General features: G+C 39.9%; 1 protein-coding gene across 2 annotated transcripts in view; it reads right to left on the bottom strand.

Annotated features, from left to right (window-relative positions):
* The window catches only part of LRIG1 (leucine rich repeats and immunoglobulin like domains 1), a 153778-nt gene that overhangs the window by 75728 nt on the left and 56023 nt on the right, over positions 1 to 22027 (bottom strand). For both annotated transcript variants that reach the window (XM_081939848.1, XM_081939849.1), the window contains exons 2-3: positions 5943 to 6014; positions 251 to 325 (exon numbers count right to left, since the gene is read on the bottom strand). In XM_081939848.1, the coding sequence (XP_081795974.1) occupies positions 251 to 325; positions 5943 to 6014 (147 nt within the window). The remainder of the gene's footprint in view (positions 1 to 250; positions 326 to 5942; positions 6015 to 22027) is intronic.

Here is a 22027-nt window from a genome sequence, read left to right as displayed (position 1 = left end):
TTTAGGTTAGATTTTACTAATGTAATTCTAGATTTTTGTATTCCAAGGCACTTTTGGTCATGGAAGACTTCCCTTTAAGTACTTTACAGGTAAGAACAGCAGAGGCCTTTAACTGGAACTTCAACATTTAGTAAGCTCCAGCTGGTATCATTGAATGTATTAAAGCTAAAAAAAGAAACACTACAGTATACCTTGCACAGATTCTTCAAATTAAAAATATACTCATAGGAATGCTAATGCTGAGACTTACAGGAACAAGGAAGTTATGTGGGCTGAAGCTGCTCCCAGGGATGGAATGGCCGTCAGTTCATTGTTATTCAGTCGCCTGGAGGAAACAATGACAACAATAAAAAACGATTATTTAAAAAAAAAAATCAAGCAACTTTTTTTTAAAAGAATATCAGGTTGCTTTTCGTTGCTCGCCGTCTGTCATGATTATTAACCTAGAAGCCCAGTTGCATGCAGAAATGTGTCAGTGCGCTTCCTGTAATTCTGTGACTTTCCAGCCAAGTCACTGCCAAGAACACTTGTAACAGAAACCCAGCTGCACATTCCATGCCTACTTTAGTTATTGCTAACACATATTTATGGAACAGCAACAAGTGCCAGCTCTCTCCAAGGCTGGGCAAACTACAGATCACGAGACACATGCAACTCCTGGGGAGTTCCAAGCGGGGCTCCTGATTTACATTCTTCTGCACAATTTCTTTTGATATATGTATTTTTTTTAATGGATGGCTTGGGGACAAGAAATTTCTCCATTAGGATCTCCTTGTTGAACTCGATTACCAGACATGGTTACAGCCAAGATCAAGAATAGTAGTGATCGTAACCAAAAGGGCTCCTGAAAAAGGGTTGCATCATTCGTTATAATAGATGATGATGATCCATCCAGAGTTATCATGCTAGGCAGTGGCAGCTTTAGATGCCACTGTAGTTTCCTGCTTTAAAGGTAAAGCCCATATGTTCTAGTTGTTCCCAATTCTAGGGAGCAATGCTCATCTCCGTTTCAAAACCGAAGAGCCAGTGCTGTCCGAAGACGTCTCCGTGGTCATGCGGCCGGCATGACTAAATGATGAAGGTGCACGGAATACTGTTACTTCCCACCAAATGTGGTTCCTCTTTTTCTACTTCCATTTTTACATGCTTTTGAACTGCTAGGTTGGCAGAAGCTGGGACAAGTAACGGGAGCTCACTCCGTTACGCAGCGCTAGGGATTCGAATCGCCGAACTGCCGACTTCTAATCAACAAGCTCAGTGTCTTAGCCACTGAGCCACCGCGTCCCCACAGTTTCCTGCTTTAGATACTATCATATGGTCAAAGGAGAACAAAAGAAAGACCTGGTGCCCGAGTCTGTTCTGAATTTAATCTTGGTTCTCTCAACCACCTCTCTCCTATGCTGAGTCCCTTCAGCAAACCAGGTTGGTACCATCCATGTTAGTAGGATGCAGACAGAGGAAACAGCATGAAGCATTTCTTTGCATACAGAAGTTGTTGTGAGTGCGACTTTGCTCCGTAATTAGTATCCTGTTCCATCTGTCTCTCTTTCTTCTTCACAATATTCAATGACTCAAGATGGCTTTATGGTCGGTCAAACCCCATGGCAACTATTCCATCTAAATGAGTTCATCAGTCTCATGAATTTGGGAATCTTAGTGCATGTGGAGAGAGTGCATTTGGTGTAGAGGTTAAGACATCAGAGTACAAACCGGGCAACTACAACTTATAGCAATAGCACTTAGATTTACATACCGCTTCATAGGGCACTTTACAGCCCTCTCTAAGTGGTTTACAGAGTCAGCCTACTGCCCCTAGCAATCTGGGTCCTCATTTTATCCACATGGGAAGAGTGGAAGGCTGAGTCAACCTTGAGCCGGTGAGATTTGAACTGTTGAACTGCAGCTGAAGTAGCCTGCAGTACTGCACTCTAACCACTGCGCCATCTCAGCTCTTAGACCTGCCTTAGGCACAAAGAAAGCCAGCTAGGTAACCTTGGGCGAGTTTCTCTCTCTCAGCCCTAGGAAAGAGACAATGGCAAACCACTTCTGAAATCTTGCCAAGAAAACTGTGGGACTTGTATAGGCATTTGGCAAGAGTCAACACTGACTTAAAGGCATAAAAAGAAGTGGGAGATAAAAAGATGTGGAAGCAATCAGTAAATCCTCAGGAGCGCAACCGAAAGAAGGAATTAAGCAAGAAGAGGGATACATTTTGCTTTGTCTTGCTAACCAAAGCATACACAACGGCTTAATACAGAGCTAGACAAATAGCTCGGTTCTCCCAGTACACGTAGTCCTCTACTTGGAAGGACTGCCCATCAGGGTTGTAAATCATGATGATCATAAAATGATCCCACATGATTTTACAACTTTCAATGCAGTGTTTGTTAAGCAAACGCCACAGACATTAAGCAAACCAATGGTTCACCCTGGGCCAATTTTGCTGTAAACAAAAAGTAAATGCCATGGTTTTTTTGTTTGTTTGTTGCAAAACTGTCATAAAATGCATTCATGTCACTAGAATGCTTAGGATGCTAGAAAACAGCCATAAATGTGAATCGGTTGCCAAGTGCCCCAACCTGCAGTCATGTGACCGGGGGGGGGAGGGGAGGGGAATGGCCATCAGAACTTCAGAACCAAGTTATAAGTATCCCCAGGAAGGCACAACAAACAGTTGCTAAGCAACCAGTCATAGGTTGAGAACTAGCTGTGCTATCTGCTACAATTAGCTGCTTCACCAAATAGAAATTGGAAGGGCTGAATTTGTGATCGTTGTTTTGCACAAGCACGTCCTTTACCCCTTCTTAAAAAGAAAAGGTATTCATTGTATAAAAGAAACGATTACATCAAAAGTGCTCTTATTTCAGCAAAGTATGCCCATTTAACTGTTTCAGTTTATTAAAGGTCTTTTAGGTACATGCTGGATATAAATGAAATACAAACAAGGGTTGACACTTAAAGATTCAATCTTTTTCTAAGAGAAATTTTAAAAAATGGACTGCTACAATTTTATTCTCCATTGCTAAATTATTAGATTTTAGAGCTTCACTCTTACTAGTACAATGTCTGTATTGGCCTACTGAAAGAAAGTTGACCTAGGTCATATAGCCTGTTCCCTTAGGGATTTAGACACCTGCAGTCCCCATGTTGAATTAGTCCATTAATTAGCATTAAACAGGTGCTTGTCTTGTTGCTTTAAAACTGCCCAATTTCCTGGCCTCTAACTTTAACTTTTCCAAAGAAGCAGTCAGAAAAGTTATAGAGGGGAAAACACCTTTAGCTTCCTGTCTAAGAACAGGAGAGTTTCTCTAACTCTACAAGAGGTACATATAATTGGATCTTGTTTATTTATCCTTTTTTGTCTTTCCAAACAGCAAAGATTTAATATGGTTTGTTCTTTATTTGAGACATGTGATTTGCTATATCTGTAAAATGCAGAAGGGGGGAGGGAGGGAAATGTTGCAAAATAAAATTAAGATCCTGTTGTTTCAGCAAACTCCTTTATATCAAAGTATTTCTCTAATTATTAACATTATCTTTAAAAATTAAGCAAGGCAAATGGTTACAATTGTTAAACATTATAACTGATAACCAATAAATTATAAACTATTGCTTATATCAATAATTTTTCCCAGGCCAGCATCCTTCAAATAAAACAGAAGTTACAAAATGCCTGATTTTTGTATTAGCTGGATTCTCTGGGCAATTCAAAAATTGGGCATTTTGTAAACCAGTTTCAGTATTTATTAAATAAATACTCACTACTTAAAAATAAATAAATAACACCATCAAATCTGAAGGATGCTACGTTGAAGATGTTCTAGAAGTATATGAAAGATAAAGTGGTATATAAGAAGATATAGCAGTAATGCATGTATCCAATTATCCACTGTAAATCATACCAAGAGCAATCAATTACAAGTATAAAAAGTTTTCTACAAAAAAATACATGTGGGCATTTTTGTCCAATAAAACCTTCCAGAAACCAAGAAGATTATTGAACTGATTCTGATTATTATGTATCTATGGAAAGTTGTCCCGTGAAGCTACATAGCGAACATCCCGATGTTCTACAGACGTTTACTTTTAATTAGGTGAAAACTGCGGGAATCTTCAGAGTCGGTTTTCACCAGATCTGTGCCAATATGATATATCCAATATAGCTCTTCTTTGAGGAATCTAACTGCTTCGGGGTTTTTCTTGCTATGGGTCTATTACTTGGAACCCTGACAATGCCATGGCCTTTATTGATACACAAAAGGGGATGCAAGTGGACAATATAAATGGGCATCTTTTTATAAAAGAGCTCCACATCAACATTGGAACATAAGTAGGGCTTTCAATGGTGACGAATGGCTTCATTCATGAATTCCTTCCTAAGGCTTGTTAATGCAAACAGGAAGGACCTCAGGTGTATTCAATAACAGAAGCTTCTATAGGGTGTTGATTGGCAGGTATAACCCAGCAGGACAAGTTAGAACTTACTAGCAGTCTAAACAGTAAATTCTTGGTTGTTAGTTTATTTTGCTGTTAAATATTGGCAAATTGTTGGGTGAGGAGCTTTGGCATGTGGTCAGGAGCTTCTCTTAAATAACAAGCAAAGGTAAGACAGGCTGAACAACTCTCTCTGAAGCAACTACAGCTAAAAGCTCTCTTTCCAACCCTTTGATCCTGATACTACGTGTGGTAAGAAGGGGAAGGGGGAGTGCCACTTCGTATAAAATATTTACAACCTAGTTGCCAGGCTAATGTCATGTTGAAATGGATCCTACTTAAAAATAGCACAGTTCTCTTGAGGATTCACTGAAAGGCACTTAGATTTTACTTTGTTTTTTTTAAGGCAAAACGGTTAAAAAAAATTAGTTTGGGAAAGGAACTTTATGCAATTTTGCCCTAATTATGATTAAAACAAGCATAGGGTTTTATGAACTCTGAAATTAGACATTGTGCTCAAGTGTTAAGATTGTGTTCAAGCACCCCTTTATGCCGTCAAGTAGGATAGTCCAACAACTTCCAGACAGCCACAAATTCTCACTCCATGTTCAAGGAGCCTTGATAGATTAAAAACTGCATGGATTTTTAGCTTACAAAAATAAATCGCTAAAAAGGAAAAGTATCATTTAATTAAGCAAGCTGTAAAAAAAGAGTGGAGAGGGGAATATTCATACAAAAAGCAAGTTTCACACAACATAAAGTGGTCCAATGGTGTATGATCTCCAATGGGATTTTGTACTTATGATTTTCTTGTGGCCTTCAAGCAGAATCACCGCATGGCATGTTAGTGTAACCTTATGTACTGTTGGAACTGGTCTATCCATTACCAAGGTGTATGCTAGGAAATTAACTGATAAACAGACGGACAAGAATAATGGGGCACCCAATTTTGTGCTAGAATAGTTTTCTGCTGACTCAAGGATGGATAGCTCTTAACCAGCCTTGGGAAGAAGCTTTTTGTCTCTTCTGCTAGGGAGCAGTAGGTGGGAGGGAGAGGGTAATTATTCCATAGTACCAACATTATGCCTTTTCTTCTTGAGACAGACAGAAAAGATTAGCATTAGATATCACAGCAGAGTCTACTTCGTATTAGAGGAAAACAGATCCATGCAGCTTGGTGTGATTACCTGGCTATCCTTGGGATTATGAAATATAGTAGCAGATAGAGCCCGGGAAGAAGAGAAAACATCAATGATTTCCAATAAAGACACTGCAGTTTAATTGAGACACTGTGTTCCACTAATTGACTGTTAATTTTTTAAACAGCACCCAGGTACTATATGAAAGAAAAACAAAAGCTCAGATTTAATCTGTTGATGCAAGCTGGAAGAACAATGGAGTCACGTCCTAGGAAACTGTATACTTTTTCCAACTGCTATCCTAGCCAGAATGGAAGTGAAGACAGAGAGCGGCCAGGATGAAAAGTCCTTTAGACAGAAAATACTTACACTTCCCGTAGTTTTGGCAGCTTTGCGAAGGCAGAAGGATCAATCTCGGTCAGTTTGTTGTGGCTCAGGTTTCTGTTTTAAAAAGAGACAGTAGTATCAGCAAAAGACAGTTTCTACACTCAGCAAAAATTGGCAATCCTAATTATTCTGGAGTTGCACTGGATAATAATAAAAATAAGAGCAAAGAGAAAAAAGAAGAGAAACACATGTTTACCACATCTATTCCCTCCCCCCAAAAAAAGATGCTCCAGCTGTGAGTTTTTACCCAGGGCCTCATGGAATGAATACTGAGCGCTTCTGAAGCATTAACAACATGACAGCTTAGTGTTTTCTCGATTAATTCAAAAGATTCAGAAAGATCAGAATTCTGTTTTCCTAGAAGTAAAAACTGACCAGGGGTAAAATGCTACCGGTTCGCCGAAAATGCTAAGGTTTACCCGAACTGGTAGTAAAAAAAAAAAAAAGCTTTAAAAAGTGGGGGTGGGGGGAAAATTCTGTGACACTCAGCTATGCCGCGTGATCGTTGGATTGTCCACTTTTTAAAGCATTTTTTTACTACCAGTTCCGGCGAATAGGTAGTTAAAAAAATGCTTTAAAAAGTGAAAAAAGGATCCCAACCATCACGCAGCACAGCTAATTGTCACAGAACCTTTTTTCCCCCACTTTTTAAAGCATTTTTTAACTACCTATTCGCCCGAACCAATAGTCTTCGACTTACAATGATTCGTTTACTGACTGTTCGGAGTTACAATGGCACTGGGAAAAAAATTCACACTTATAACTGATGATGTTATCCTCTACTTAGGATAATGAAACATCTGCAAGAAAACAAGCAAACTCAGAGAGCACCAAAGATCCCTCATTTCAACCCTGAGCTACACATGTTCTCTTTTATTGGTAACACTTACGGTATAACCGTGGCAGCATCCCCATAGTGACATTATTAAAATTTTGGCACTTGGCATGTATTTATGACAATTGCAGTGTCCTGGGGTCATGTGATCCCCTTTTGTGCTCTTTTGACAACCAAAGTCAATGGGGAAGCCAGATTTACTTAACCGCCTTGTTGCTAACTTAACAGCTGCATGATTCACTTAACTGTGGCAAGAAAACGTGTAAAATTGGGCAAAATTCACTTAACATCTGTCTTGCTTAGCAATATAATTTTTGGGCTCAATTGAGGTCGTAGGTTGGGGACTATCTATACTATTTTTTGAAAAGAACTTTATAAAGAATGTTTGGTAGTAGAAAATATCCTGCTGCAGAAACTAGAATCATTCTCCTAAGTGTTTATCAAGTCTACTGTTCAGGAGTAGAACAATATTTGAACAATTCTTTCTTTCATAAATTTTTAGGACCTTCTAGGGTAGACATTATCAGTGTGGAAATGGTTCCAAAAGTGACAGAATTATTCCCCTTTCTCATAGGCAAATAAAATGCTAAATGAATTTGGTTCAGTGGATACAAACCATCACATTTCACCTTCCAAATATTTCTCACCATCTATGTTAAGACAAACCTTCAGTTTCCACGTCTTTCAAACGTTTCTTTAAAATTGGCATTTTAGTGGCTAACATTTTCCAATCCTATTGTTAAAAATATGAATTTTAGCAACATTGCATATTTTTGTTGGATTTGTATTTGAGATCTTTTAATAAACACATATGTCCCCTCGCACATATGTGCTTCTCGTTCCCGACTCTGGGGGACATATATAATAAACATACGTACAAATAAATTTCATCTATACAGTCTATTGAGCTTTCTACTAGGTCAATGAATTCTCTCTTGCCACATTCTTGATATCTTCTTTCATGTGCTAAATATATGACATTTTCTGCATTTAAGAGCAATAAAGGTACAAAGACATCATTAAATTAGTACTCTGATTTATCTTAACAACCACAAGAACTAACAAACTAACTAGAGTTTTGCAAAAACTTTAAAGCAAAAATTGTTAGACTCTGTTCAGGCATTCAACAAAGTGTATGGTGTGTATGAACAGAAGAATGAGTGCCCAATATTTTTCTTTCTGATCAGCCTCAGGAGATCTAAAGGAAATGTCAATATTAATAGATATATGGTCTGAGACATTATCCTAGATGATATAAAGATGTGTTCTCATTACGTGTACTGTATGGAAGTGGAGAAATTATCAACTCACTATGAAGTCCTCATAATATTCTTGCTAAAGAAAGCTAGAAACATACTTCAACTGTAAATTTTTAAAAGGCGGGGTAAGCACAAGTAAAAGATGTCTATTATATCCCTCTAAGACCCCATCCCCTTTACAAAATTAGCAGCCCAGCGCTATCACTTATTGGAAAGTTGACTCCGATTATCAGCCAATATTCTGTAGTAGTTGAGTTGTGGAATTCAATTGTTCCACAAGTTCTCTCTCTCTCTCTCTCTCTCTCTCTCTCTCTCTCTCTCTCTCTCTCTCTCTCTCTCTCTCTCCCTCCCTCCCTCCCTCCCTCCCTCCCTCCCTCTCCCCCTCCTCTCTCTCAGCCCAAGCACCCTCACAGGTTATAGTGGGGAAAAATAAGAGGAGAAAATAATATATGAGCTACAATGAGTTCTTGAATGAAAGGTGGAATATAAATCTAACAAATGATAAAATCCATGAGGATTATTTCTAAGTAATGTGCAAATAGCACAATTCTCTATTGAGGCATTGGGTTAATGATGCTCAATTCCTAGTAAATCCAGAGCCAAGAGTGCAGCCTAAACTATTGTTCTATTGTTGCATCAAGCAAAATGTCAGCTCCACTAGATGGGACAAACCAAGAAATCAATTCCACAGGAAGCCAAAACTACTTTTATTGAGACTGGGTTTTTATTATTGGCTATAGTAACAGAATCGTGTAAGTCTAACATGCTTTATGTCTCTCTCTCCTTAGGCTCATTAGGGAGATTTCTGTCTCAGCCGTTTCCATGCATTTTCTGCTTGTTTTGGACTCACAATTTGTTTTCCCCCCTAATTGCTTTGGTAACAGATCTTGCCTATTTCTGTCAAGGTCATCTGCATCTTCTACTTTTTTACAAAATTAATATCATTGTTTTTTCCCCCTATAGCAACTTGGGTTAGCTATAAACAGAAGTGGCCAGCAAAATCTTAAAATAATGTTCTCAAACCAGACCAAAGAGATTTATAATCCCTTTTGTGTTTACTTGCAACTTTTATCATTTTGGCAAAAGTCTTACCTTTCCCTCCTCAGTTTTCTGTGAGCCCAAGAAAATAATGTTATAGAGAACCTTTTTCGCCTCAGGTGACAAAAACACGCACGCACATGCATGACCATACCCATAATTTAATGGCCCCCGCGCCCTGCCCCGTGCATGCGCAGGTGACCCCCACCCTGCTACCCTGCGTATATACGCACCGCTTTTTGGAGCCTGGGGAGAGTGAAAACAGCCTCCCCTGCCCTCCAGCTTGTTTCCTGACTTCCGGTGGGCCCATTTTTCGCCCTCCCCAGACTACAGAATCTTTCTTGGAGCCTGGGGAAAGCAAAAACGCCCCCCCCCCCGGCTGAAAATCCCCCCCCCCAGCCTCTGCATGAGCCCTGTACTTACCTGGCATCATGCAGAGATTCCTGGGAAGGGAAGGGAAGGATGGGCGGGCCAGCCAAAAATCAACTGGCCAGGGCACATATGCATGCTGGAGCCGAGCTAAGGCAATGTCTCGTGTCCGCTAATATGGCTTCGCGTGCTACCTGTGCTACACATACCATAGCTTCGCCATCACGGTTATAGGAGAAGCAACTAAAGCATCTGTCTTCTGAAGCTTTTTGTGAAATTGTTAAAAATAGATTTGCTGGATCAGATCAAAAACTCATCTAGCCCAGTATTCTGTTTTCCCATGCTGTTTCGTGGCAGGCCCCAAAAACATTGCAATCTTCTCATTCCTTTTCTTTGGCAAACATTATTCAGAGACTTGGTGCCTCTAAAACAGAGTAGCATATACTTTATTTCTAGGATGAAGAGCAATTGATACCTTTGTCTTTTTGATATTATCAACAGGTTAAAGACCAGTTAATACTTCTACCTGTCACGATATTATCAACAGGTTGATAAAGTCAACATTATCGGGATCTTACATTTTCACTGAATCAGAAAGAGTTATTTACATTGTAAAATTCCATCTTTTGCTTAACTGAATCCAACAATATCTATTACCAGAGGACCAGAGGAATGCCGTCGATATAGTTTACTTGGACTTCAGTAAGGCATTTGATAAGGTAGACCATAACCTACTACTAGATAAAGTGGAAGAATGTGGGTTGGACAGCATCATCACCAGATGGAGTCGTAACTGGCTGACCAACCGCACTCATCGTGTGGTCCTCAATGGAACTGCATCTACATGGAGGGAGGTATGCAGTGGAGTACCCCAAGGCTCTGTTTTGGGCCCAGTACTCTTCAACATCATCATCAATGATTTGGATGAGGGAATAAATGGGGAACTCATCAAATTTGCAGATGACACCAAGCTGGCAGGAATAGCCAACACTCCAGAAGACAGGCTTAAAGTACAGAAGGATCTTGACAAACTTGAACATTGGGCACTATCTAATAAAATGAAATTCAATGGTGAAAAGAGTGTGGTTCTACATTTAGGCAAGAAAAACAAATTGCACAGGTACAGTATAGGTGGTACCTTCTTGAATAGTAGTCACTGTGAGATCTTGGAGTCCTAGGGGACAACCATTTAAATATGAGCCAGTAGTATGCAGCAGCTGCCAAAAAAGCCAACACAGTTCTAGGCTACATAAACAGAGGGATAGAATCAAGATCACGTGAAGTGTTAATACCACTTTATAATGCCTTGGTAAGGTCACACTTGGAATACTGCATTCAGTTTTGGTCGCCACGATGTAGAAAAGATGTGGAGACTCTAGAAAGACTGCAGAGAAGAGCAACAAAGATAATTAGGGGACGGGAGACTAAAACATATGAAGAACAGTTGCAGGAACTGGGTATGTCTAGTTTAATGAAAAGAAGGACTGGGGAGACATGATTGCAGTGTTCCAATATCTCAGGGGTTGCCACAAAGAAGAGGGAGTCAAACTATTCTCTAAGGCATCTGAGGGTAGAACAAGAAGCAATGGGTGGAAACTAATCAAGGAGAGAAGCAACTTAGAACTGAGGAGAAATTTCATGACAGTTAGAACAATTAATCAGTGGAACAGCTTGCTTCCAGAAGTTGTGAATGTCCGAACACTAGAAGTCTTTAAGACGATGTTGGATAGCCATTTGTCTGGAACGGTATAGGGTTTCCTGTCTAGGCAGCGGGTTGGACTAAAAGACATGTAAAAAGCATGTAAAAATGTAAGGAGAAAAATAAGGACACCTTTGGTGGGAAGGTAACAGAGTTCCGTGCACCGTCGGCATTTAGTCATGCTGGCCACATGACCACGGAGATGTCTTTGGACAGCACTGGCTCTTCGGCTTTGAAACGGAGATGAGCACCACCCTCTAGAGTCGGGAATGACTAGCACATATGTGCAAGGGGAACCTTTACCTTTACCTTATAAATTGAACTAAGAGAGAATTATTGGCCCAAAAATTATTGTTAAGTTCTGCATCCAAGAGTTCTTGGCTGAGCAAGGGAACAAGCACCTCTTATTTACCCTGTCAAGTCCCTTACTATGTTGCTTTTGGGAAAGAAAGAAAAAAGAATACACATCACTTTAAACAACTCGTAAGTAGCAGCTTCCTTCTCACTATGCATGTGTGTTACTTTGGAGATAACACCGCTAGCATATTATTCTGAAAGTGTGCCAAGCTGTTAAAGGATAAAATAAGGCTAGCAAATGGAAGGAAACAAACACACGCCGTCACCCCCCCCCCCCCCAAATCGCTGTTTTCAAAAGACCATTTTTTTTCTCTGTCTGGGATAGAAATCAACACGGATTCAAAGAGGTTTATATTGAATGAAAAAAAAACCAGCAAATTGCGGCTTAAAAATTCCAAGGTACTTCTAAACTTGAAACAGTATCTTCCAATCAAGGAGAGATTAAACAAAAACACAATTTGTCCAGCAAATCCCTTGCTTAAAAAAAACGCAAACCAGAAATACAGGTCTGAGCTGGTCTGCATCGTAAAGAGAAAAAGAAAAGCAAGTAACGTGGATTTTATTTTCCAAAAAGGAATGCAAACACGACTGCAAAATTAGACACATTCATGTTAAGAATAGCATGTGTATTTTTAACTTTGCAAAAGTTCATGTTGTCATTTAAATTTTCATCAAGCTCTTTAGGGCCTTTAGAAAACAAATAAGGAACATATAGTATGTGGATGTTCAGTTTAAAAGGGAGAGGCTTATGGCTTAACAATCAATTTTTTTCTTTGTTGTGATGTACTTTGATATAATCAAGAATTGGATAACTCAGTCTCCGTAAATTACAAACACCGAAATTTTGAATTGGGCCCAAAATACATTGTTGTGCTCATACACAGTATATAGAAGGTCCCAGGTTCTGGGTTAGAAATTGGTTTGTAAAAGTCTAGAGAAGGATTGCCAGTCGGTATTTAAAACAGTGAAATAGAATGGCTTATTGGTGTAAAATAAATAATGTGTTTCGATTTGGTCTATTTCTAATGCAAAACTCTTGTGCCCAGACCAGGAACTCTTCCAAGTGTGTAAAAGGACACACAGGTACCCTTGACTATATTAGCATTGTTAATTGTGATGCCTTCCTTGGCTGCTATGCATTTTAATGTTTGTAGTTACGGTGTATTTGTTTTTTACGTGATATTGTTAACCTCCCAGAGTCACTAGTTGAGATTGGTGGCTATACAAATCGATTAAATAAATAAATAAAACAGTTGCTCCCTGCGCACCATATGCTGCTTCAAGCAGAACAAGATATTTTAATCGCATATGCTCGAAACAGTCCATTCTGTCCTTACAGCAGACTATTTCAAATTAAATATGATCTGAATTGAAAAATTACTAGAACACAGTTTGGTTTTCAAATCCATATTAGATGTCTCTGTATATGCAACTCTACACAAGTTCATATATTGATAGCTATATAAACAATCTGATTTAGTCCTGCTGATTTAGAAGAGTGAGCTCCCGTTACTTGTCCCAGCTTCTGCCTAGCAGTTCGAAAGCATGGGAAAATGGATGTAGAAAAATAACAGTGTTCTGTGTGCCTTTGGCATTTAGTCATGCCAGCCACATGACCACGGATACATCTTTGGACAGCATTGGCTCTTCGGCTTTGAAACGGAGATGAGCACTGCCCCCTAGAGTCGGGACCGACTAGCACTTATGTGCAAGGGGAACCTTTACCTTCACCTTATAAGAAGTAGAGACATCTATCCATCTAGAACAGTGGCCCCCAACTGGTTTGGTGGAGACATTTTTTTTCCGTGGACAGAGGGGGCATGATTTCACTTATTGCCTGCATCCTTCAGATGGGGCTTCTCTTGTGTACGTGGCCAGGTTTCTGGCATGCTGCGAACTGGTGCCAGTCCACAGACCAAAGGTTGTGGACCCCTGATATACAGCATTCTCCACTTCTTATGGCTATGGAGATTCTCAATTATTTATAGGTCATGGTTGTCCCAGAAGTGCTTTTCCAAAAGGCAATCGTACTTTCTTGTTTTTTTTAGGCAGAGATCCCAGCATGGCACATATGTAGTCTGAGCTGAGGTTAGTTCTGTCACCTAATGTGTTGTCTTGTAGCAGTCGTTTCTTCATTACTATGACAGCTTCAGTTATGACAGGTGAAGAGTAAAGTGACATCCTAAGAAACCATTGTCTCATCTGGATCCAGGTTTTGTTCCCAAATCTTGCTGACAAAGTCCAGTTTGTCTTTTTGGGAATCCCCTTATTTGGTTTTTTTTTGGGGGGGGGGAGATTTCAAGTCAGCCTATTCTCTGCATTTTCAGGAAACAACTCTGTGGCTCCGTTCGCTAACAAGGTGGGTGAGTGACAGCTAAGAGGAAGAGGAGCAGCCCAGGAATACGTGTTGGCGCCAAATGCCACTTCAGGTAAACGTTTTGTCAGCCTTGGTCTTATCTAGCTTTTCATCATTTCCCACACAAAAGGAACCAGGAGCCAATAGTAGAGAATATTAATAGTTGAACTATAGAGTCCTTGGTATTGCATGAGCTTGGCTGCTTACTTGCTTGCATTTGATTAGCCAACTATAGGTAACATTTTATAAAGATGTTGGGTTATGAAACATCTTCAAGGAAACGACCACATTCAGACAGCGCCAAGAATTTTGCAAAACAAGGAACTTTGAACAATCAAAATTTCACAAGAGGAACCTCTCTACTAATCTGCCCAGAGAGAGCTCCCCTTGCCTGCAGCTTCCTGAATAGATACCCCACCCAAATCCAAGAAGATATCTTTATAGATGTTTTAGCACAGGAGAATCTGGTGCACACATGGCTGGACTTCAATAGAGAATTGAAAGTCTCTGAACTGCTGTTGAAGGGACAGCACAGAGCAAAGCACCAACAATGTTCCCTTCCTGGATTAACAGAACCTGCAGCTTGCTTTTTTTTTTTTTTTTTTTTTTTTTGACAGCCTGCCACCAGGCATTTCAACCCATTACATCAGTTCACAGATGGAAAGAGGCCTTTTGTGATCTTTCTTTTTCCCCTCTGCCTTGCTGAAGAGATTCTGGAACAGGAAACTGTCTGATCCAGAATCAATTTCCACACCCGCTTTTTCAGAAACAGACACTTATTTATCAAAAACACAGGGAAGAATAAGATGTCTTGCAGGATTCAATACGGATCTAGAGTCCTGCCAACCAGGAAAGTGGGCCTAAAAGGATTACACATTAATTCCATTCCGTATGAAATGTATACAGTACTTTGACGTCACTGGATAAAAAAGGAAAGGCCACATCAGATTAGATATTTAATATATTTTGGGCTTATTCTTGGGAGAATCTTGTACAAAAGTCTTCTAAAAGAATAAAATAGCAAGATTAGTCGATATCCATCCTTTCCTCTCTCTCAGAATTTGTGATTTTATAGCATATGAAGAAGCTAAATAATTTTATGCTTCTAATATTGTCATCCTAAACTGCAATTAGCAGTGATAGAATCTTTTTCTTCATTCTCTCTTCTCGATGCTCTGATTTTAACAGAATCGTAATTTTAAAACACATTCAGCTAAGATCAATGTATAGAAACAAGACAATGTATTGACTTTTATAACATAATAAAAAGAGGGAAAGTGTGCAGTTAGCCCTCGATTTACAATCATTCATTTAGCAAGCATTCAAAGTGGCAATGGCACTGAAAAAAAAGTGACTTACAACTGGTCCTTGCATTATAGAATAGAATAGCAAAGTTGGAAGGGAACTTGGAGGTCTTCTAGTCTAACCCCTTGCTCAGGCAGGGACCCTATGCCATTTCAGACAAATGGTTGTCCAATCTCTTCTTAAAAATTTCCAGTGTTGGAGCATTCACAACTTCTGGAGGCAAGTAGTTCCACCGATTAATAGTTTTGTCAGGAAGTTCTTAGTTCTAGGTTGCTTCTCTCCTTGATTAGTTTTCACCCATTCCGTCTTGTTCTACCCTCAGGTGCTTTGGAGAATAGCTTGATTCCATCTTCTTTGTGGCAACCCCTGAAATATTGCAACACAGCTATCATGTCATCCCTAGTCCTTCTTTTCATTAGACTGGACATACCCAATTATGACCATTACAGCATCCCCATGTAATCAAAATTCAGATGCTTGGCAACCAGCATGTATTTAGGACATTGGATCATATGATTGCCATCTGCAACATATCCAGGCAGCTTCTCACAAATCAATGGAAGAAGCTAGATTTGCTTAATGACCACCTGATTCATTTAGCAACTGCAAACAACACTTAAGAATCACTGCAAAAAAAGGGTCATAAAATCAAGAACAGCTCACTTAAGAGTCATCTTGCTGAGCAACTAACATTCTGGTCCAAATTGTGGTCAAAAGTGAAGGACTACTTATAGAATGCTCTTCCTCCGTTTGCAGCTCAAAACACCCAGACCTTTTTAAGTCTCAAAAAGATCCCAATACACATTTATAGCCGTGAGCAATATAGAGAAAATGACTAGATATTTTCTTCCTCTCACAATATTAGAACTTGGGGTCACCCTAACTTATTGTCAGACAAGGGACAAAAGACAAACAGACATCTTGCAGAGGGCTCTGAAAGGAAATCAGATAAATTCATGTAACTCCATCAACATTGTACTCATCATGACACCTAAATACAATACAATACAATAGCAGAGTTTGAAGGGGCCTTGGAGGTCTTGTAGTCTAACCCCCTGCCTAGGCAGGAAACCCTATACCTATACTCTATACCATTCCAGACAAATGGCTATCCATTTGTCACTTCTGGGTACAGAAAACAATATTGCTACGTACCTGCTGCTGATGTGGCCACAGTGAGGAAGAACAGCTACTTCCTTGATCACTGTTGGAAAAATAATGACAAACCAGATATATTTCTGCAAAAAAAGCTTATATTCCTAAATCAGCTCATGTAGTTCGGGTCAGGAATGATCAGTTGTAAGATTCAGGTAATTTGTTTGATTTACATTGTTGGACTGACCAACAATGGAGTGGGCATCAGCTGAGATCTGATTCCTTGTTATCTAGTGCAGCCACAGCTGTTTCTGGGTGAATGTGGGCGAAATCAGGCTTAGGTTCCTGGCATTCATCCAATGCATCCAGAGCAGGGTCTGGAGCATAAGAGTCCTCCACCTCCAAGTTAGCCCTAACTGTCCTCTTCCATTTAATATCCTACTCATTCCTTTTCCACTTTGCTAGAGAAACAAGAAATTATTGAAATGGAGTCTTTTTAGTTAAGCAATGGAATCTGTTATTCCAAGTTAGGATGAAAGCAACGATCCCAGATGGCTTTATGAGGATTAGACAAATTAAAAAGATAAACCTACTCAGCTAGGGTTATGGCCATCAGAAAAAGCCCTTTTGTCAAAGTTCCCATTGCCTTTATAGCATGAAGGGCTTCCAGGCTGTGGAATGTGCTCCCTTAGGAATTGTGTTTGGACTTCATTCTCCACACCTTTAAAAGTTCTGTAAAGATTCCTCTTTCACCAGGCTCCTTATTGTTCCGTTTTAGGTTCTATTTGTTGCTTTTCATCTACACTGATTTTCTTTTCTACCTCCTATTTTTATTTTCTAAGTATTGTCGGCAGCTTTGAATACACACCAAAGAAGAAAGGCAGGGTATAAATCAAGTCAATGAGCAGATTAATTATCTGTGGCTAACACTCATAAACATAACCAATGGAACAGAAGTTGCCTCCAGAGGTTGTGGGAGCTTCATCACTGGAAGCTTTCAAGAAGAGACCAGACTGCCATCTGTCAGAAATGGTGTAGGGTCTCCTGCTTGGGTGGGTGGAGGTTTGCAGTGGTGGGTTCTGGCTGGTACGCCCCGGTATGGGTGTACCGGTGCCTGCTGGGAGCCACAGACACCGTTCCGGTATGGTGTTGCGAAGGACCCACCCGCGTGCACGCAGTGTACGGCACCTGCTCGATGCTCCGACAAGCAGCTGGAGCATCAGAGGGCAATGGTGCATGTGCATGCACAGCACGTGTGCATGTGGTGGTCTCCCGGCCCCGTCGCAGCATGCTGGATCCGGAACCCACCACTGGGGGGGGGGGGGTTGGACTATTTGACCTACAAGGACCCTTCCAATTCTGTTATTTTGTTAAACTATACCCAATCCACAAACAAAAGAAACATTTCTCTCTGAACTGGATACCAGTTGATGGTGAATAGAACTGTGACATTATGACCCCTCAGATTCATGTCCACAGGGAAAAACAGGCTTCTGTCTGATCCAAAAAGATTCCTAATATTGTAGCCTCAAGGGATGCTGTTTTTCCAAGATGGATACCAAACTGTTCTGTTCTAAGATGCTCATTAAAAAAAATGGGATATTATAAAAGATCCAGAAGCTGCCCTGAAAATATAGCTTTGCCTACCTATGTTTTATTTTTTTCCTGGGTGGGAGTTTTGATAAATATTCAGACTATTTGGTATGTTGCAAGTGGATTTTTTTAAAAAAGCAATGGAAATAACACAAGTTGGCGGAACTCAAGTGACAACTGCAGAAAATGATATCGCAAACATAACCGATTTAATAGAAATTTATTTATTCACACACAAGATGAGCATCAGAGTCAACTAATGATAAAATGAAATGTATGGAATTCACAAGTAACTTGATTTATGCTGGGCCCAGAAATATCTTTCCTTAAATCTAATTAAAAGATTGAGACTATATCACCTAAACCAAAGGAAAATAATGCAGTAATACCAAGTCTGTTCGTATCATTTAGATTCTGCAGTCATGCATTTCTTCCATAGTCCCGTGAACTGATATACTGTATATATATTTTAATAATTAGATGACTTTTTTTTTTTTGCTCAGAAATAAAATCCCACTGATTTCAGGAGGTCTGTCTCCCAAGTATGCATAAGTAAGCATCCAACTGCAGAGGCTGAAAGCTATTATGAACTAGTTACATTCTTAAGACACACTGTGTGTTTGTGCAGGTGGTGATGGTAGTGGGGGGTGCTGTTAACATATGTGCATCCATCCCAAAAAAGAAGCCTTGGGGTTTTTTTAAATATAAGGCGTAGATCTGCACAACTCCCAAGTCAAAAACAAACATACCACATTTGATCTTCAGTTCTCTGCAAACTACAGTTAAATCCTATCAATTTCAGTGGGGAAACTCTTACAAAACAGATTCAAAATTGTTTTTTAAAATCCATATTGAATTCAGCAGTAGTACTGTTTTCGAATCAGGTCTCCCTTAAAGGAAAAAAAAAGTCAACTTTTACTGCAAACATGTGAAGGCAGCCTATTCAGAATTAATTTAAACCACCAGCGAGTTTTAAATGCTGAAGAGCAAAAGGTTTATCAATAAAGCAAACAAAAAATATAGGTGTGAATCCTTGAGGATTATTTTCCTTTGAGCTGATCTTTTAAACCCAGGCAACTGAACCAGTTAACTGTAATCCTATATGAATATTGACTGAAAACATGCTGGTTACTTTGCATTTTTGGCACCGATCAGCAACTTCTCGGGCACAGAATATCTTAGTTTGGTGCAATCTAGGACAAATTCTTGCAGGTAATTGTTCTGAGACCCAATTACTACAGCCAATGGAATTGATAACAGAAGTCATCAATTATGGGAGATGTCATAAAATGCACAAAATGAAATGCACATTTATATTTTGGAAAGCTCTTTGTTAAGCTTACTCCATCAAAAATGCACGGATTGCCCTAAGAGTACAAGGAGGTGGAGGGGGGGAGGGAGAGAGGGAGGGAAGCTGTAACATTTCAGAATTAACAGCATAGATGTTCCTATCTAACTATTCCCAAACCTCAACCTGATGTCATCTTTGAGAAAAAGAGAACAAAATGAATCCACTTGTTTTATAAACAAACTTCTGTGCAACATGCAGTTTAATTGTTACCAACATTTCTCAATGTAAGTTTGCACTTGGGCAAATCAGAGTAAAGACACTGTCTTCCCTTAGAGCTGGGGAATGGCAAGGGTTTGCTTATGGTCCTAGCCAAAGGCTTTTCCAGTCACTGAACATGGATGGGCCCTGCCTGCTTCTGTGAAAACGAAACCGCAAAACAAATGAAATCAGCAGTGCTATTTTGGAGAATAGACACAGTCCCTCCTAAGGATATTTATTCGATTTCCTGAACAGATTTCTCTCCCTCTCTTTGTGTGTAGCAACCAAGGAGTAATCTGTAAAATTATTTCCTAAAGCAAGAACTTGAAAGGCTGAATGAACTGTTTTAAGGGCTCAAATTAGTGACATTTCTCTCACAGTAACATCCACAAAAGATGTTATGTACTCTTTCCTCAAGATTCCTGACTACCAGGTTCATGTTCATAGATGTTTCTCTAGATCTTTCCTTCTTTGGTGGCAAAGTCAGAAGAAGCGATGACAAAGAGGATTATTTCTTTACTGCGGAATTCCTGTCCACTGAAAATCTGCCACAGCTGGTTCTCCTTAATGAAATTACAAGTGAGATAAAAATTTACAATTAGTTTCTAAAACTGGATTTTGTTACGGTTCTGCTCTGTTAGCATAGGCCTGACTAAGATGGGATTTTTTTGTAAAGAAAAAAAAATGTCCGCCTGCTAGAATGTCGCACTGAGAATGGAAAGCGGTATAAAATATTTTAAACGAAGTATGTTTCAGGGTTGTGAGAATTGGTGCCAAGTCAAGCAGTCTCTCATTTGTAGTTTCCTTCTTTGTTGTGGTATATGGAGCTAAAGTTTGAAGGTTTGTCTAGACAGTGTCTGTGCAGCAGAAGTGTAGTCTAATATTACATATGGGATGGAGCTGGAACAAATAAGATCTGGCACAAGAGTAACAGAATGTAAAATCTTGCCAAATTATCCCTCCATCCATCAATCAATCCATCCATCCATCCATCCCTCCCTCCCTCCCTCCATCCATCCATCCATCCCTGTTATATTTTGCCACATGTTCTCAAAGTCAAGCCATAAGTAAAGCAATAATTAAATTTCACTGAAAGAAAATAATTCAGAATAATAGATATATTAGAACAAATTGCAGCTGTAGCCATAAGCCAGGATTTCACCCTCCACCTTTCAATGCCTTCCATTTAGTCTTGACTCCTGGTTACTGGATACATCCCTGCTGTTTTCTTAGCAAGATTGCATAAGTAGAAGGTAGAACATAAGTAGAATTCTCTCTCTAGGAGTCCTTCTCTCTCCTAGAGAGAGAAGGACTGGGCCAAGGTCATTTTGTGCCTAAGGCAGGACTAGAATTCCTGGTCTCCAGGCTGGTACCTTAATCACTGCACTACACTGGATTAAGAGTCTGTTAAAAGTGAGATACACAGAAAATGTGGAACATAAAAAGGATGCCTGGTGCAAAAAGAAGCCAACCTATTTTAATTTGCTAGAGTATGACTACTGAAAAGGTCCTAACAAGTCACCACTCTTCTCCTCGGCAAAAGCTGTAAGTCACAAGAGAAACATCTCGTGGGACACAAGCAGAGACTGTCTCAAGACTAAACAAGTGGTTATGAATGAAAAATAAATGAACAAACATTACAAACAACCATCACATTATAAAACCAACATTATGAACCACACCTGCATCAATAACAAGAACTATTTTTGGGCTTGGTGAACAATTATCTTTGCTCATGCCTCGATCACTTCCCAGCTGGACTACTGCAATGCACTCTGGGTGGAACTGCGCTTGAAGACCACCTGGAAGTTGCAACTGGTTCAGAATGTGACAATGCATGCGGCATTGTGTACTTCTAGGTTTGCTTAATATTACATCTCTGTTTCATGAGCTGCCCTGGCTCCCAATGGCCTCTTCTGGGTTACATTCAAGGTGCTGGTTCTTACTTTTCAAGCTCTATGTAGCACAGGGCCAGGTTATTTGAAAGACCACCTCTCTCCTGTAGGAAGTTAGCACCCACCCCTCTCCTAGGAAAATGAGATATTTTCGGAAATATTAAAAGGGCAGAATATTTCCCCTAAAAGGGAGGCAGAAACTCATCCCTCCCACCCCCACTTTGTCAATGGGCCATTAAGGCCTGGGCCAGTCTATGCTACATAACGAAAATCTACCTCCTTCAGGTAGAGCCAAAATAGGAATCCCAAAGCCCTTTCATTACATCATCACCCTGCAAGAGTTAACCAAACTGAGGACAGCCTACAGAGTCACCCCTGCATGGCCACACAGGAGTCTGACATCCAATCAGAATACAAATTCAAATTCAAAAGCCCAGAGAGGGCATAAAACCCAGGTCCTCTCAGCATCTCTTCTCTTTTTCTTCGCCCAAGATCTTCAAACCATGTGATCCTGTCCACCATTAAACCATCTTTCCAAACAGTCTCCATGTTTCCAGTGTCTTTTCCCCCACCTGGATCTGAACCCAGATGGACATTTCTTCCAACACTCCCTAGAGATATCTGCTCATCCCACCAGATTTGATAGAGTGGGTGATAATCAGGTTCTTCCCCTTAAGTGTTGCTATCTTCCAGGATCTTTGAAGCTTGCCTTAACTG

Source organism: Natrix helvetica, assembly GCF_964273705.1.
Source record: "Natrix helvetica genome assembly, chromosome: 1".
NCBI lineage: Eukaryota > Metazoa > Chordata > Lepidosauria > Squamata > Natricidae > Natrix > Natrix helvetica.
Note: the sequence above shows the minus strand (reverse complement) of the source record. Positions and strands in the feature narration are given on the sequence as shown.